Source organism: Lytechinus variegatus, chromosome 1 (genome assembly GCF_018143015.1).
Source record: "Lytechinus variegatus isolate NC3 chromosome 1, Lvar_3.0, whole genome shotgun sequence".
NCBI lineage: Eukaryota > Metazoa > Echinodermata > Echinoidea > Temnopleuroida > Toxopneustidae > Lytechinus > Lytechinus variegatus.
The window spans coordinates 55,980,749-55,999,582 of NC_054740.1; the positions used below are offsets into that span (position 1 = coordinate 55,980,749).

The 18,834-nt window shown below is 36.9% G+C and overlaps 1 protein-coding gene across 3 annotated transcripts in view; it reads right to left on the minus strand.

Moving 5' to 3' along the window:
• Window positions 1–7,749: 7,749 nt before the first annotated feature.
• LOC121417576 (carboxypeptidase D-like) overlaps window positions 7,750–18,834 on the minus strand; it is a 28,945-nt gene continuing 17,860 nt past the window's right edge. For all 3 annotated transcript variants that reach the window (XM_041611314.1, XM_041611326.1, XM_041611319.1), the window contains 8 exons: window positions 16,567–16,798; window positions 15,547–15,647; window positions 14,197–14,378; window positions 13,203–13,387; window positions 12,452–12,637; window positions 11,552–11,704; window positions 8,848–8,990; window positions 7,750–8,047 (listed from right to left, as the gene is read on the minus strand). In XM_041611314.1, coding sequence (XP_041467248.1) covers window positions 7,859–8,047; window positions 8,848–8,990; window positions 11,552–11,704; window positions 12,452–12,637; window positions 13,203–13,387; window positions 14,197–14,378; window positions 15,547–15,647; window positions 16,567–16,759 — 1,332 coding nt within the window. In that variant the 5' untranslated portion in view covers window positions 16,760–16,798 and the 3' untranslated portion in view covers window positions 7,750–7,858. The remainder of the gene's footprint in view (window positions 8,048–8,847; window positions 8,991–11,551; window positions 11,705–12,451; window positions 12,638–13,202; window positions 13,388–14,196; window positions 14,379–15,546; window positions 15,648–16,566; window positions 16,799–18,834) is intronic.

Genomic DNA, 18,834 nt, shown 5'->3' on the forward strand with positions numbered 1-18,834 from the left:
AAACGCACCCCTCCCATTTACATCCATAATCACAACATATACATGCATTTCATTTTTACAAGCAAACTTTACCATGTTTAGTGTGTATTCTTTTCGATATTAATTGGTGGGATCCGTCATCGTTACGCACGAAGAATTAAGACGTTTCATGGGCTAATTGATGAAGATAAAGAGTTAAAGACTGCGCACATTTATGATTGATGTGAGAGAGCGAGGTAGAGAAAGGGGAAAGGATAAAAGAGAGGAGAGAGAAAGAGAGAGGGAGAGACAGAAAGAGACAAGAAAGTTGTTGGAATAATAAAGTAGATGAGCTGAATGGGTGGGTAGTGAAATAATATGAAGAAGAAATGCGGGGAGTTGTAGAAAATAGGGGCGTTGCGTAAAAACTCGCGATTGATCACAAATCAAGGGCAACTCCAAATTAAGCATCGGTCTTCCGATTAAACACATATTGCAATTGATTTGCAATCAATTGTAACTATTTCTTGCAACACCTAATTAGACTATTCTATAAAATGTATATCAAAATAAAATAATTACTCCATTATATTCTGGAAAATCTCGGCACCATTTTAATGAAAATGTGTCAAAATTATATTCATATTAAGCGGTTATACCAATATGAAACACCGACTGTGGTTGAACGCGACAAGCACTATGATTCCCAATGGACCTATTACAATAGGTCCATGGATTCCCGGAGCGATTTCAGAGTTCACGTCGTCATCAGGGGAAGGAAGTGTTTCATGAAAATGACCCGCACGAAGGATGATTTAACCCTATCTAGGCCGGGGTATTTTTGGAGTTTATATGGCCGGGGGGGGGGCCTCCCAGCCCCCCCCCCTAAGATCTCGGCCGTCGACCGCGCGATTGCGCCGAAAATTGGCACGCGGGTTGCCTGGGACATAATCTACAAGATTGTATAGTAATTTATTTCATGCGAATCGCTATTAAGTGATTATGCTAATTTATGCGTAATTACTATGCGAAATCATACTTTTTCCTCTAACTCCCTAAATAAAGCTCCAAATGTACTAATTTTTGGTATAGAAACTCTTTGTGGTGTTCTTAGCAAGTGTAAATGAAGAAAAATGCGATATCAAATAATTTTCTTATGTATTTTATTGTTTTTTGTAATTTCTTATGTATTTCTTTATTTTTTGACCTTTTGTTTTTCTTTTTTTTCAATGAAATTTGTTGGTGACTCTTCTGTGATCATAAAAAGCATAAAATAAATACATTTAGACCAGCAAAACTAAAAATAATCATACATTTATGAATTTTGGTTGAAAACACAATTTGCATTGACTTTGTACACAAAATCACGTTTTTGAGCAATTTTTGGTCTGACATGCACTTACATAATGTTGCGTAATTTCGGAACCACGTACCCGGGTGACGCAAAGTTGGTCTCAAAAGTTGCGCAAGACTTGAAAGTAAAAAGTCAGCGAGCGGCGCAGTCAAAAAAATTCGCGCGGCGAAAATATTGCGCGATTCGTTGAGCTTGAGTCAATTACAATTTATAAGCTTATAAGAGACGACAGGATATTTTGATGGGATAGCGTTTTAGAGCGACAAGGCCCATACCTTTCAATGTATATAACTCTTCCTACCTTTCATCTCCTTTCCTCCCTCTGTTTCCTTTTCCCTCCTCTCCCACCCCACTGCTTGCCCCCCCCCCCCTACCCGGTGGCTCCGTGACTATATCCGCGTAATTCATTTAAGTTATGAGCGCTAGGATACTATACCATCAAGTCAGTTTCACAGTATCAGACGCCGCTTGAAATAATTTCCGGATACAAGATACTTTAACAGCTCAAAATAAGTATCGTTTCGACAACCTCAAATCAGTTGAATCGCAATTTTACATATAGGAAACATGGCTGATTTTCATATGAGAGCATTTAGTACTCCTTTAACGATTAACATCATCAATAATTCATTCACACAATCCAGGCTAAGAGAAATACAAGATACGGAGGTAATTTTGTCCAATCAGAAAGGCAGAATTGTCAAGAAGAATTAGGCACGGCCGTAGTCACTAGATGGCGCTGTCGCGGAAGTGCTCAAAATTTGTACGTAAGTTTCGTCCGCTTGTCAATGGGCGAAATCGCATAGCGATGCGATATCGTCAAAATTAAGCCCCTGTCAGCGCGGATGAATATGATATTTTCTCTTTGTGATTGTCCTCCCGTGCGATGAAAAATATGTCATCGTAATGCATAGGACTTTCGCGAGCTACCGAAGTCATTTTCGTGCCCCAAATTCCATGAAATCTTCCAAAAATAACCATGAAAGTGTCAGTAAGTCAAAAGTGTCGTGAGTTGCTCTCAATTCTTACCTTATTTAGTTGTATTTCTTGCAAAATGGGTCTCGAAGGGTTCTGGATTTTCCGTTGATTGTGAAACTTGAATTGATTTCCTTTCTGTGTCTTGCAGTTAAATTGCAGCGCGGGGAATCGCAAGGGCTGTGGAAGCCCTTTTCAGTGAGGTTTACAAGCTGAGCTGCCCTTGAATTTGGTCGAATTTCGAGCCATTTTGATCGCGCGCACGGGATGATTAATTAACATAACAATTAGCAGATTAGAGATCAAGATTACGTCACGTACGTGCGTACGTGTGATACACAGAAATGAAATAGAACTTGAATCACACGGAATCACAGTCAAGAAATGCTTTGTTTTCTTTGTTTGCTAAATGATTTCCTGAATTTAAAATCATGAATAAACACCAGAGTAATGACATGAAGGAGATAATCATGGTCATATGAGGAATAACTAAATATTTTCTGAAAACGAGTGAATATGATGGGGCAATAATGTGCATGCACTGGAAAATGAACATTCACCTCACTGTCGGTGCCGTGGTGTCAGTCACTCAGACACAGTGCTTTACTGCCTTTTACTGGCCTTTTCTTTGCACTGCCGCCGCCACTGGTTTTTCTTTTGCCAACTAGATTAAAACTCATTTATTAATATGTTTATTGCAATTTTTGAATAAATGGTAATACAAAGTGGAAAAAAATGAAGATAAAAATAATTTCAAGGACTAAAAACTTGTCATGCCATCACCCCCCCCCCCCCCCTCTAAAAATACACACTATCTTGAATGACTCGTTAATTTAATTTGCATTGAAAAAATAAATAATTGTATTTATGCACTTTTTTATTTCTCATTCTTTCTGCCAGAATATCAGATGCCATCATGAATAACCTCACCACCAGATTGAACTCCTAAACATCTTGACAATGACTATCTACTGAGATATCTTGCCTTCTTGAGATTGGAAGTTTTAAGTTCAAGTCAGAGTGACCTAAGGCCCTACTAACAAGAAGAATCCAGATTTACATAAAAACAAATCCCACGAAAGATACAAACTGATTTTACTCTTAATGTGTAGTGTGTATGTGAGACACTGTGTTTGTGTTTATTTTGAGGAGGACCTCCTGTCTCTGTTTTTATTATTTTATTGACTGAATGAATGATCAATACCTCAAAGTGAGAACTGATTTTTGAGGAGAGTACATTAGTGTATGGTTTTGAGTGAATTTGATTTGAGTAACTGTTTTTCTTTATTATTTTTCTCATAATTATTATTTTGCCTTTTATTATATATTTTCAGTTATATATTGTCAGTTTATTTAAAGGGGAATGAAACCTTTGGAACAAATAGGCTTGTGTAGAAACAGAAAAATCAAAGAATAAGAATAAAGAAAGTTTGAGAAAAATCAGACAAATAATGAGAAAGATATGAGCATTTGAATATTGCAATCACTAATGCTATGGATATCCTCCCATTGGCAATGCGACAAGGATGTGTGATGTCACTGATGAACAACTTTCCCTTTGGTGGACTATAAAATACCCTCAAAATATCTCTTTTTGCTTTTTCTTATGATGATACAAACTCTTATCTATCCATCTTAAACTATCCATGATGTATTCTTAAAAAATATGTATTACATGCCCTCGTGTAGAAAGAACACATGATCTATGGATAGATGTGATAAAAGAGGCAATTCAAGTAAAATATATACTAAAGTAATGGGGAGAGTTGTTCACAAGTGACATCACACATCTTTGTCGCTTTGCCAATTTGCTATCTCCATAGCAATAGTGATCGCAATATTCAAATGCTCATAACTTTCTCATTATTTGTCCGATTTTTCTCAAACTTTTGTTGATCTCTTTCTTTGATTTTTCTGTTTTCACACAAGCTATCTTGTTCCAATGGTTTCATTCTCCTTTAACATTAAGTTGAACTTCCAAATTTGATCAAAGTGTTCAATTCTTGGGATATAATTTTATCAGGTAATAAAACTGAGTTTGATAAATCTAAAAAAGGACACTGAAAAAAATATGAACACTTGGAGATGCTCACTAAGAAGAGGAAAAAACATGAAAGGAAATGGAACTTAAGTGGATGTTATAGCATGCCTTTCACAGATCTCCAAGCACCAGGAATCATAGGCGGCGGAAGTGGGGGGGGGGAAAGTATCCCCCTAAATTTGAGGTGGGGAGGGGACGATTCCATCCCCCTCAATTTTTTGTTGATAACCTTATTTTTTAATTTTTTTTGGCTTGTCAATTTTCAATTTTGTTTCCTGTGTCCCCCCCCCAAGATATTATATGGTCACTATCTTTTTTTTTTGGGGGGGGTCAAAAGATTTTGGCAGTTCCCCCCTAAAATTTTTGGCTTCCCCCACCAATGCCAGAAATGTTGATATTCAACTGAGAGTTGCTGAAGTGGAATCTCCGTTTGTCTGTGAACTTGTTATAGAGAATGATTATTCCAGGACAAGTTAGATGATATTACCCAGCCCATAGCATACATCCCAACAATGGAATGGAGGCAATATACCCCTGTAATACATGAAGTATCATATTATCTTTAGGTTGGTTTGGAAAGTAAGTCTTCTAGTCAATATTAATGTCTGCCCAACAAAATGGTACTATCTGGCAATTTGGTGGTTCAATCACAAGCAGAAAAAGTTTAGTAAATTGACACTAGTAAGACAAACAAATATAATACAGCCAAACTGTCTGACCCCTTACTTGACTACTGACTTAACTAATTATTGAAAAATGACAAGGGATGCTTAGGCCCTTTGTAACCATTTCATTGGGCAGACTGAAGCAGATGACTAGAATTCATACTTTCATGAAGATGAAGGAACATCAAAATGATTATTACAATTTAGCAAATATGAATTTATAACACTGTCATGGTTATAAAAAGTAATGAATTTCTATCAAGTAAAATGACAATACAATGTAAGACATAACTGCAATAAAGTAATTTCATTTCCAAAAGATATCTTCCATAACTTAATAACCAAATTTCTCAAGATAATATTTCTTCTGCACAAAGTGTATGAAATGCTCAGTGTAAATCATGCTGTTTATAAATCTCTATGATTTTTTTTTTCAAAATGAAAATACATGTAAACTTAATCAAAACCAGGGGTGGTGGATCCAGGATTTATCCGGGGGGGGGCACATTTTCAGGATGAAAATTTGTCAAGCAAAAAAGGGCCTTACGGGGGGGGCATTCTTTGATGAAAATTGCATATTTTCATTACATCTTGACAGTAGCTCTCAAAGGGGGGGGGGTGAGCTAGATGTGCCCTCCCCCAGATCCACCAGTGATAAAAATCAACATTTATGAAAGATTGCATACCTTATATTCTGAATTGGTAAATTCAATGCATATGTCTACAAAATGAAACTGACATGTTTGGATAAATTGCTTATTTTTGTTTCAAGAAAGAATTCATCAATAACAGCTTAGAGTTATTGAGAAAACATCAAGAAAAAATAATATTCTGATATGCAATAACTATATCTATTTTATACATGCTTTTTTTTCAAAAATTTAATCCTTGACATGGGGGGGCTGGTTTAGTAGTCAAATTCACACCCCCCCCCCCCCCGTTAAGTAAAATGCTTTATCAAAATAAGATTATGCTATCATTTATAAATTACTGCATTTTGGAGCCCATTAAAATTCAAAATGAATCAAAGAGGGCAGTGCCACACCTTATTCACTGAAATTAAGGAGGGGCATGCACAGCTGAAAAACTATCAGCAGGGGCAATAATTTTCACTGCAATGTTAGATATCCTAAAAAAAATCCTGAAAACACATAATTAAAATGAATTAAACTCCCAGGAAGTGCCCCTGTATACTATTACAGCCCTTGACCTGTATATTCTCAAGGGGTTCAATAATTCCTTCTCTTCCCTTGTAGAGTCGGTTCGGGTGCGAATGTGTCTGAAAAAAAATAAGTAAAAAAAGGATCATTAGTAAAAATTGTAGAGAGAACAGAACATATCATTTTAAAAATTTAGCAAGCAAAAACAAAGATTGATCTGGCATTGGAAAATAAAAGGAAATTAATTAACACCACCCCCCCCCCCCCCCCCCCCCCCCCGCTTCAACATATTTTTGTTGTTTGCTTCTGCTTACAACTTTATAAATTTACCCAATACACCTTTCAAAACTTTTGGCTCCATTATCATGATTATGCCACTGTTTAAGTATGAAATATTTGGAAACCACTGCTAAAACTATAAGGTGAAATGAAATTATATAAAGAAAAAATATATATTTCACAAAGTATAAAATCATAATGATGTAGGTCATGTTGAAATTAGACCCTGGACTGGACTTAAAAATAGATCAAGTGTAGTGTAGACCAAATGTAAATTAGACAAAGTGTAGACCAAATGGCAATTAGAATTTTTTTTAAACCAAATGGGTAAAGCCCATTTGGTATATATATAAAGACTAAAATATATGTATATAAGTTAAAAAAATATAATTAAGTAGCCTAGGTTGTGCTGAAATTAGACCAACTGGACATTTCACAAAATGAGAATTAGACCAAGTGTAGACCAAATGGGTTAAGCCCATTCGGCATTAGACTAAATGAGAAGTGGGCAAATTGCATGTGAACCAAATGAATATACATATTTACAATGTGGAACTGCATGATATAAAGCCAATTTTATGTACCAGTATTTGACAAAGTAAAAAAATATACAATAATGTAGGTTATGCTGAAATTAGACCAACTGGACATTTCACTAAATGAGAATTAGACCAAGTGTAGACCAAATGGCAATTTAGTAGACCAAATGGGTTTAGCCCATTTGGCATTAGACCAAATGACAAGTGGGCAAATTGCATGTAGACCAGTGAAAATACACCAGAAAACACATTTCACAAGTTGGGACTGATATAGAGAGCCGTAGCAGACGACGGAGATGGGTACATGATTTGCGTCCGCAAAAAACGCGCACGCATCTATGTACTAACATGAAAAACAGCATATGGGACGATCTGACTAAAAATCGCACATGCGGGGCTATTTGAGAGTCACAGCAGAGGACGGCTAGCAGACGCCGACGGGCGCGCGCATTTAGCGAGCACATCGTGATCGTTTAAACTATCGATAGTAAGGACAGTGCATTAACAGGGACCCGCGATGTCTATGACTTTTTCGACCCATGTTGGTGCTATGAAATTGCTGTTTTTTGCAGTTTAAATGAATTTTACGTAAGTTTTAAGTGGTTTCACATGACAAATTAGATATTAAGAAATTTTTTGATATCATTCTTGGGGACAACAAACACATTTTGAAATTCTTGTTGTCCTGCCTAGTCAAGAAGAATTATCCATTGACGCAACCACTGCAATCATCAATCACGCCGTGTCGACCAATTGCTATGTTTTTTTTAATGTCCGCGCGCTTAATGACAATCATTTTAAGGTGATAATTTGCAGCTGAAAACTAATTTGTCGTCACAGTCATTCATCAGAGAGTGAATATCGTCCCGACCAAATGCCTAATGGTGTCAAAGGTGCCATAATAAGCCGAGAAGCGAAGCCATCACCACGGCGACAAGGGATGCCTGCATCTTGGGCGGGGCCGTTCCCGAGCCGTCATCTACCCTTTCCATGTTGACATCCAGCTCTTTAACGTTATAGATGTAGTTATCAACTCGAAATGAACTCGTCCATGTGATGTAGCCTTCCATGCTAACCTGTGGGGAGAACAAATTATTATTATGATTTTTTAAAATATTTTTTTTGACAAACAAGTGCACACCAAGTTACCAATAGTGCATATAGCATTTCCATTTATTTGAAAGCAGGATAAAAGAGCATTGTACATTAACTGCCTTAATTGCTCACGGGCATAGGTGCCGCGGCCATGGATCGAACCCCGGACTTTCGATGTATAGCCAGGCGCCTTAGACCACTCGGCCACCGCACCTCCAAAGAATCAATTACAAACAAACAGATTTGGCAACGAAAATAATGTATTTTTTAAGCATTATTAATTGGAGAATTCACATTACGATAAAAAATGTCGTTTATGCATATTTTAGAGAAAGTTGTGAACATTCACAAATTTGGGACGAGAAGTGAAAGGAATATGGATTCCTTGTATCACTTCTTCCATCAAGTCAAAGGCAAATTATTTTCAAGAATATCAGACTTGTATACCGGAGAATGAAAAAAGGGGAAAAAGGGTGAAGTGAAAGTTTACAAAACTTGCTTTTCATTCAGTTATTCACACCTTGACAAAGATGATAACGTAGAAAAAAAAAATTTTGTGCTTTCATGTCATCATACAACAATCTTAATCAACTCCAAGAATATATCTAACCAACCTAGATTAAAATAACCTTCGTTCATTTTGTTCAATTAAGGTGTAATCTTGGTAATTTTGTTTAACAAAAAATTGGTAGGTTAGAATGTTGACCTTATTGGCTAAATGCAGCCAATATTTCAATTTTAGTATACACCATTGCAGTGAAAGTAGTATGTATATATTTACTTGTAATTCGTATGAACCGGGGAGTAGTATCCTCCAGAACTCTCCCTCGTTTGTGGTATAGTGGGGTATATCTCGACCAACTATCATTACTTCAGCACCCTCCAAAGGAATCCCTTCCTCATTCCGAACAATTCCTTTTACACCTATCAAACAAAGAAAAAGGCAAACGTGACGGTATGCAGATGAGAACAATATTATGATATTGTATATCGACCAAGTGATTGGTAGGTATCGTAAAGGCGGTAAGTGGGACAGGACAGGCGCGGATCCATGGGGGCGAGTAACCCCCCCCAAAAAAAAAAAAAGGGGGAGGGGAAGGGAAAGAAAATGAAGAAGAAAAGAGAGAAATAGAAGGGTGAGAATTGGAAGGGAGAGAAGAAAGGAAGGAAGGGGAAATAGAGATAAAGGGAAAGGAAAGGGAATGAACAGAGAAAAGAAACGTACGAGGAAGAATAAAAGAAAATTAATGACCGAATTAAAGAAAGAGCGTGTAAGGGAAAAAATATTCAGTCGTTCACTTTGACAAAATTGTGAATCTTAGAGTACACAAACCATTGCCTTCTCCATGTCCTTTTGTACCAAAACATGTATTAGCGAGGGGAATGAAAAGATATCGGGAGAGCCAGGGGTCGCATTGGACGCGGCCCTGGCCCCCATTCCACAGAGGGGAGACCTTTGAAGGACCTTTGAAAGACCACTATTGGCAAGGTCTTACAGCAATCTTCAACTGAAATTTGTCATCTATGTCATGTATGTGGAATGGCTCAGAAAGACTCCCCAGAAAACTGTGAAAGACTGATTGATACTTCTTGTCTTAAACCCCCATCATGCCCATCATGCCCATTTCAAAGAGAAGAAGACCGCTGAAAGACCTCTGAAAGACCATGAATTTTGATTAATCTTTCAGAGGTCTCTCAATGAATCTACAATGGTCTTTGAGGTCTTAAACGAGTCCTGACCAATCTTTTAGTGGTCTTCATGGTCTTCATGGGCTCCAAAACTCTTTGGAACGGTTCAAAACAGTCTTACAACGGTCTTACAGGTAAAATGGTCTTTCAGTTGTCTTTCTGCAGTCTTTCAGCGGTCTTTCGAGGAACTTTTAAAGGTCTTCATAGTCTTTCAATGATCTTTCGGTAGTCTCTCAAGATTTTTGCGGAGATCACTGTTAGACTCATGGGAGATCATTGAAAGATCATTGAAAGACCATTGAAAGACCAGGCAAAGTCCATGGAAAGAATTCTGAAAGATTACTTGTTGCATAAAAGATCTCTGAAAGACAATTGAAAGATCTCTATAGAACAAGTCTAAGATCAGTAAGACAAGAAATATCCATCAGTCTTTCAGAGATCTTTGAGGGGTCTTTCTGAGCCATTTTACAGAGATGACAAATTTCAGTGATCTTGAAGACCGCTGTAAGACCTCACCAAATTTAAAGTCTTTCAGTGGTCTTTTATTGGTCTCCGTTCTGTGTAATTAGGGCCTGGCTTTAGACAAGTCATATCTTTCAATTGTCTTTCGGAGATCTTTTATGCAACAAGTGATCTTTTCGAATTCTTTCGATGGACTCTCAAGAGTCTTACAGGGATCTCCGCAAAAATCTTGAGAGACGGTCGAAAGATCATGGATGGAAAGAATAGTAAGAACTTTAAAAGTTCATAGAAAGACAGCTGAAAGACTGTTGAAAGACCACCGAAAGACCATTTCCTGAAAAACCGCTCAAAGACTGTTCTGAACCGTTTCAAAAAGTTTTGGAACTCACGAGGACCTCGAAGACCACTGAAAGATCCTTCAGGAATCGTGAAAGACCTCGGAGATCTTTGAAAGTTAATTGAAAGACCTTTGAAAGATCAAGCAAGTTTCATGGTCTTACATCAGTCTTTCAGAGGTCTTGCTCTCAGGGGCACATGCAGAGAAAAGAGAGAAAAATGATGAGTGACGAGAGCAAAAGAAAAAGATAAAGGAAAGTCTGCAAGAAAGGGTAAAAGAAAAAAGAGGGAAATAATAATAAAAGGAGTATGAACATATCCATGTTGATTTGGAGCATTAGAGATACTATTATTTAAAGTAAAGGAAATTAGAGGAGATACATAGCTTATAGCGTCTCGTTCTCCAGTCAATAAAAACGGAAATTTAAGTTTGCGCTTCACACTTTCACTTGTTCGTTTCGTAAGATACGCATGCTATATATTCACGACATGATGCTTAAAATGTCCGTTTTCGGTCCTGATATAACAAAAGATTCAGCTCGTGCTTCGCACTCACATTTTTAGGTTTTACTGAAACGCATTTCCTGTTCATGAATTTGCACAATAGCCCGAAAATTTCCTTTATTAAGGAGGCCTATACTCCTTTAGTGACATTCGTACCGCATTCACAATTACAAAAAGCGCTTTAAAATGTTCGGGGTTTTTTTCAGGTCAGTATATCAACTTAAATTTCAGCTTGAAGTCTACACCTGCATGAGATACAGATCATACTCATGCTTACAAAAAAATTACAAGTCAATATACCTAAAGAATTCAGCTCGCGCTTCGCGCTCACATTATGTTTAGTGATATACTTCTTCATGCATTCAAATGCTGCTTAAAACGACCCGTCATTCATGTCAGTATAATTATAAACAAAATGAAAGGAAAAGTTTTTTTAATAGCGACAGATGGGGCAGTCAAGGGGGGCGGGCAAAGGGGAGGGGTTGTTCTCTTACCTCTATGGACCTGTTTGATGTATTCCATGAGAGCAAGGCGATTGTCTTCCCAGTATTCTGGTAGCTCAGCAGCAAGGGGATACTTGCAGCAGCTGATCTCTAACGTGATTTCCATACACCCAGCAAACATGTAATTATAGTCCTGCATCCCGCCTATATTAGGGGGAATTCAAACAAAATGCGTTAAAATCATAGATATTCAATACATTATTTATATAAGACATTTCCAATGTAAACCCATAGATCATGGTTAACCCATTCCTTATCTTCTAAATCATATTCAATTGATTTACTGGATGTGTTCTCGTGTTTTGAGGACCAAGGAAACTCATAAAAATTGATTTCAGGTAGCATAATCAATATTAAAAAAAGCACTCCTAAATCAAATATCCAGTAAGCAACACATTTGGCTTCTCATAATCAAACCTCTGGTGTGGGTGTGGGTGCTAAGATGTTACACTGCAAAAACACCAGTGTTGATTTAACACCAGCCCGGTATCTATATACGTCCACACAAGAGAAGTGTTAAACAACACCAGTTCGGTTTTGGTCTAACACCAGATATAGGTGTTTATACAACACAATTTAGTATTAAAACAGCATCGGTTTGATTCCAAACTGGTGTTGTTTCAATACTTCTCTGGTGTGGACATATATAGATTCTGGGCTGGTGTTAAATCACCACTGGAGTGTTTGCAGTGTACTCCAGAATGCACCTTTCTCTCTTGTATAGGCTTAATATGATTGCAAGTACTTCCAAACTTTCAAAATTATCACTTCAACTTCATTCAGTGTGCCAATGTAAAATACTATGTTCCATCTACCTTCACCGTTGAACAATTTAATAGTGTTGATTGGGATCATCTCACCCTGATATATAAAGGAAATAAATCCACTTACCAACTGCGATATACCACTCAGCTCCATTCGTGATGCCATCTTCGAATCCAGCAAATCCTCCGTTACATTTGGTTTCATTTAGAATGTGCATCTTCCGATGGTTGTACGAATACACGGTAGCTAGGTAACGGTAAATATCATCATCAGGACTGGGGCTGTATATCGATGTATTGTCTTTCTTGATTTCTGAAAAAAAAGAGAACAAAAGGGAAAAAACATGATTATTGGGTCAAGAACAATATGGCATTTTAAATGATTATGTTCAACCAATTTTTTATTACAGTTCTGATATTTTATTGTATACTGTGTAACTATTTTTTTTTCATATGGGTGATTAAAGAACTCATAAACATGACAGAAACCTTTCCAAATAATATTTAACACTGTTTGAGAAATTAGATATGTATTTCACGATAGATATCTTCAGTGACTGAATACATCATTCCAGAATCTTTAATTATTTTCAGCCAAAATACAAATTGATACAAACTTTGAATATCTTATCTGGTATGAATTTTACCTCTAAACGATAACAAAATCCCAGGAAAGGAAAAAACACAAAAAGCACATTTGTCTTACGATAAAATCTTGAGTTAGTTTGTTTTTTCGTGGTATTCATAAACTTATCAACCGCTTCGTTGTCAGGCCTTTTTCGAGACATTATACACGTTGTAGTTATTTTGCATACATTTGATTTATCCCATTTTAAGTCTCTGTTCTCAATATAACGCAGTTGCCCTGGTTAACTTACCCGGGTCAATATTATCGTAAGGGTAGTTTGCAACTAGTGCGCCCCCATGAAGGTTGGCTGATAGTACAAATTGTAAACCAGCGACCCAGTCGATGATGGCTTGTGTTTCAACTTGAATCTCATATATGTTCTTCTCGAAGTAATCCGGAAAGTTCCGATTCAGATCGAAGCCGAGATCGTTTGTCCTAGAAATGAAGAGAGAAAAAAGGGGGGGGGGTCACTACAAGATGGTTGTTATAGCTACGAAATATTATTCGTTTTTAATGTCGTAAATTTGTTGATTTGAATAAAAATGATGAGTTCTGATAGTAACACGCGGAAGCATAGCGCATTTTCCTTCAGCAAGAAATTTACCATATTGTGCAGCACTCGACCCAAGTGAGGTGAATGGATACCCGGTAGGATTAATTCCTTGAATTCACTGAGCGTTGTTGAAAGAGTGGTAGCTCGAGCTAAAGCCGGAGTAATAATGGTTAAGCTTTGCTCTGTCAAAATTGCTATGTCATTCCTATCATTATAATCATCCAAAAAGAAGGTAAATGGGTAGCTTGTTATAATGAAGTTGATAAGTATTCCCAATTTTTATTCTGTGGTATATTTGAAAAGGTTTGGTGCCCAAATGTTGGTCCGAATCGCTTGAATAATAAGTTCATTTGGCAAGGCACTAGTGTAGCATCAGTAAAAAAATAGAAATATCGGAGAAAAAAGACATCGGTTAAAAGAAGGTGATAAGGTCACTAATCATGTTAATTTGTTAAATCTACCTTAGGCATATTAGGGCGTATTTGAAGTGACCGGTGTGAATGAGGTATATTAAAAAAAAGTTAACTAAGAAACATACAATTCTGAGACAAATTGATAATTTCTTATTTATTTTGTACCTCGTATTCACGGAATTATAATCAGTCAAACAGTGAAAATTTGTTGATAGAACTTGAAGGCAGACGCCTAGAGGGTGATTAAAATCAGAGAAAATAGGCCAGAATACACTCACCTTCCTGAAAAACTTCTGCAATTATCATTTTCTCTCGCATCTTCAAAACCATCAGGGTTCATTGAAACTAGAATATGAAGCCTGGTTGAGTCTAGAAACCTTGCTACCTCTATGTTTTCTCCACTCTTGTATTCCATTAGAAGCCAGTCGGCGAAATGAAGCAACATTTCTCGCCCGATTACCTGTAAAAAAAATCCACGTACGTAAGTAAGCGGTATCATGATTTTGACGATGTATCAAAGCTAATCATCAAAACGTTGGTATTGTGGTGATGATGAAGATGATGATGGTCATGACAATGATGATGATGATGATAGTGATGGTGGTGGTGACGCTGGTGGTGATGGTGGTGATGGTAGTGGTGGTGGTGGTGGTGGTGATGATGATGATGACGATGATGATGGTGATAATGATGATTAAGATGATTATGATGATGATGATGATGATGGTGGTGATGATAATTATGATGATGATGATGATGACGACCATCATCATTTTAATGATGGTGAGGATTACATTAGATGATAATCATTAGGGTTAGGGTTAGTCAGTTCCTGACGGTATGCATATTAACTCAAGTATCATGAGAGCAGATAATATTTCCCTGGAGTAGCAAGTAGGGAGTTTTCGTATCAACGACGCACGACGGATTCAAGAATAAGAACGTAGTGAATGTATTGAAAATGTCCGTCAAATGACAAAGAACAGCCGGGGGGACTTTGTCTTAAAGTTTCATCCTTAAGTTTCGGATCTGACGAAAAATCGCAAATGTGTCTTTAATAATCCCGAGTCAAGGACTAAACTGCTGATTTGATTCACCAACTTTCGACAAAAACCTCTTGGTTGTCCTTTGTCATGAAGGGCCGGGTATTTGACAATACATTTTCTATGTTCTTTAATCCTCCATAAAATTTATGTCGTTCTGGGTAAACTCCTAAAGCGTGCATACTAGTATTCATTTGCCGTATTCTGAAGTCGGGTTTAACTTAAACTCAGGTTTAAAGCTGTGGTTCAAGTATGGAGGATAGCCAATTGTTACATAAATCACTAACAGCAGAGATATCATATTTCAGTTCATTTAGCTCTCAAATCATTCATAATTGTCCAGGAAGTATAAATAGATGATTGTCTTCACCATCGATGAATCAGGAAAGGGCACAGTAAATATAAGAAACATACGACTTCATAAAAAAATTGACACTTTTGGCTTCCCATTATTTTAGCACAGAGTTAGACCATGGTCTAATTTAAACCTGACTTCAGAATACGGGCCATTGTGTTTACTAGTCAGTCGCCGTTCTTAGAGGTTTCCACCGTGAATCGTAAACTCGAGCTCGCTTGTGTTCTCACCTCATCGCCATGCATGTTGCCAACATACTTCGCTTCAGGTCTTCCAGTCACGTGTTTATTAGCGTCAGACCCGGCTATGGCAAGTACCCATAATTCTCGTGCTAGAAATAAAAAAAAATGAATTAAACAATGAAGAAATAGATAAGAATAATAATACTGATAAACATCATAAACAGGAACCAAAGACGTTGATATCAAAATATGAAATTCATACTGAAGATATCAATAATATGATATTTTTTTACTTAAAACACTGTTCAGCTTACGCCGTGCAAGAAGAAATCATACATCTCAATTGTTAAACAATTCATTGAAATCCGATACGAATAAAACGCCCCAATATTTTCAAGTTTTGCCAAGGATTGTGTAGGCTTAACTCAAGTCAGGTATATGCAAAGGATACCAAGTTAGTCCAGCTTTTCTTGCATAATTTTATTTCATAAAGCATTTAAATAAATCTCGAATATTTCATTCTTTTTATCCAAAATTAAATAAATACGTATATATTCGTTGAATGTGCACAACCATTGTAATTAGTGGCGTAATGGGCTAAATATTTTTAAGGGGTAAAATATGGCGTATGAGGCTAAATTATTTTATGAAAAAAAAGTGGCAGCGAGTCAAACTCTTGGCCCCTTTAAACCGGAAATATTATTTGGTGATAAATTTGCATATATTCATAAAATAAGCTCATGTTTCAGTCCTTTCTTTCCTTCTCCTCTTATTTTTATCATTATTATTTATATCTGTGGGTGGGGGAGGAGCTTCGCGCTAGCCCCCCCCCCCCTCTATACACTAGTTGTTGCAATTCTATATTTCTATACCTTCAGTGAGTGAGTTTTGTTTCCATATTCGGTTAATAAAATGTACTGTCTTTCATGCATAAAGATGACCATTCTCATTCATCAGTCCCTCTGATAGGACTTAAAGTCGCCAGACCCCTTGTTACGTACAAATAGACAACAAACAAATACTTATCATAGTCAAGACAATCTCTAATCCACTACTTCGAGATCTTACCCTTCACGGATTGGCCAATGGTGTATAGATGCGTAAGAGAGGGGTGTGCCGCTCTTAACCTTTGTAACGATAATGATAGACTGGAGTAGTCATGATACTCGAAGTCGACCACGCCTCCAACCACGGCCGTCGATGATCTCAGAGAGCCGAGAAGCGAAATGAGAGCGAACCAACAGGAAACCGATGACCTCATAGTGAAGGTTGTGCACGGTGGGTGTCTAGTAAATTAAACCTGTTTGGTGAGATGCAATGTTGATTAATTACTCAGAAAAAAAATAGTAAATTGCTTTTAAACCAATGCTCATAAAGGCTATTCCATGCCCCGTCTTGCAAACAGTTGCGATTGATCCAATCAATCGAAACTTTATGGAAATCCATCAGTGTCATAATTATTTTACAGGAAATTTGCAAAATGTCCTTTGTAAACTATGGAGAACACACCAAATTATCAAGAAATCAATGAATTTATGGATAAACATCATTATCTAGAATTTCATTTGAACAAACATGCATTTAATATGTTGACTTTGCTGGCTTTCCATAGTTGCGAGTGATCGGATCAATCGCAACTCTTTGTAAGACGGGCCCAGGCCTGCTGAAGGGGAAATGCCGTTATTCACTTGGTCATGATTACAGTCATGAACTATCGCGCGCCAATGATACTCACGAGGAAACGCATCGGAGGCGCCAGAGGTGGGGGGCACGGGACGACTAGGATTTTCAAAGAGTGAAAAATAAAGTGAAGAGGAGTAAAAAAAAAGGAGTAAATTAAGAAAGAAGGTAGAAGAGGAAAAACAGGCGCTGATCCAAAGTCGGACTATAACGGCTAATCATCAGCCCAAATGAACGTCGTTTCGTTAAAATAACCCTGCAATTTTAGTGAATGTATTCCTTTAATAAGAGTCGTTTTTTAAAGTAAAAATTACCTTTTCAATAAGGCGTTGATTACACGTATTATGAACGCTTTTTTATATAGTCTGTCTTTTTTTCTTAATTTATTTCAGAGATCAATAAGAAGTCATCCCCCTTTTGACGGCTAAGATAAATCATTACCACATTATAACAATCTATACCTCGCAGCTGCTAGTAATTGATTATCACTTATTTCAGGTCAAATAATCTCTAGAAAAGGATAAATGGTCGGATGTGTCTTTGCTTTGAAGAAAAGGATACCTTTCGAATCTAGATACAGTTGATCAGGGCCCGGTTACCCGAGCTTCGCGTTTGATCATAAATCACGATTGATTAGATGGGATATAGTCAGTGCAATCAATCTTCAAACCAATGTTACGATAAATTGGGATGCTTGTGATGAAAGGCTCCGAGCAGCTGCATCACCTCCGTACATGATTATTGTATTCAACTGCTGAACAGTTAACATCATTATTTCGAACGAGGGAACGATATCTGGATACTTCCGTAAATTTCCAAATTAGAATACTTATTACCCCAAAAAAACTCTTTTTCTTCTTTATGATGTCTTGGTACTCCCTCACATATTATCATGTTGGAACATAGTTTGGGGTTATTTCGGTAATACAAAACTTATTCGATTTTCTTGTTACAAAAAAAGAGCAGTTCGTATTTGCACAGGATCACACACAAAAAAATCACAATAGCTTGCTAGATCCAGTCCTTTATTTTTTTTTAATTAACAACATTAACAATGTCAGACATAAATACATTTCAAGCTGCAATCTTCATGATCAAATACGAAAAGGGATAGTTCCCCCTTCCTTTCAAAATAGGTTCACATTCAACAACACCATCCACTCTTATCCCACACGAAACTCTGCAAAATTTAATTCAACAAATCCAAAATTAATAATAGCACACAAATTTCTTAGACATCACGGTGCAGATGTATTGAATAATTTAACACCTGACATTAAGCTCTGCTCTACACTTTATTCATTCAAAGCTGTTCTGAAGAGAAAATACACTGATAAAATATGATACATAACATCTCTGTGTGTTTCGTACCAACCTGCACTCTCGCACTTGCACTTTCACCATCATGATTATAACTTTCTCATTTAAATCTTTCTTTCCCTATCAAAGTTTTTGTTAATCTTCTTGTTTTTCGTGCAATAAGAGATAAGACTCTTTTATTGCATTGTTTGTCTGTTTTTCCCCCTTTCCTTTCGAGGACTCCATTGATTTCGAGCTCTAAGCATAAGATGGAGGTCTCCCACATTTCAAATTGTGTTATGTCGATGTATGTATATATTTATGTTATTTGTTTTAATAATAATAATAAAACAAATT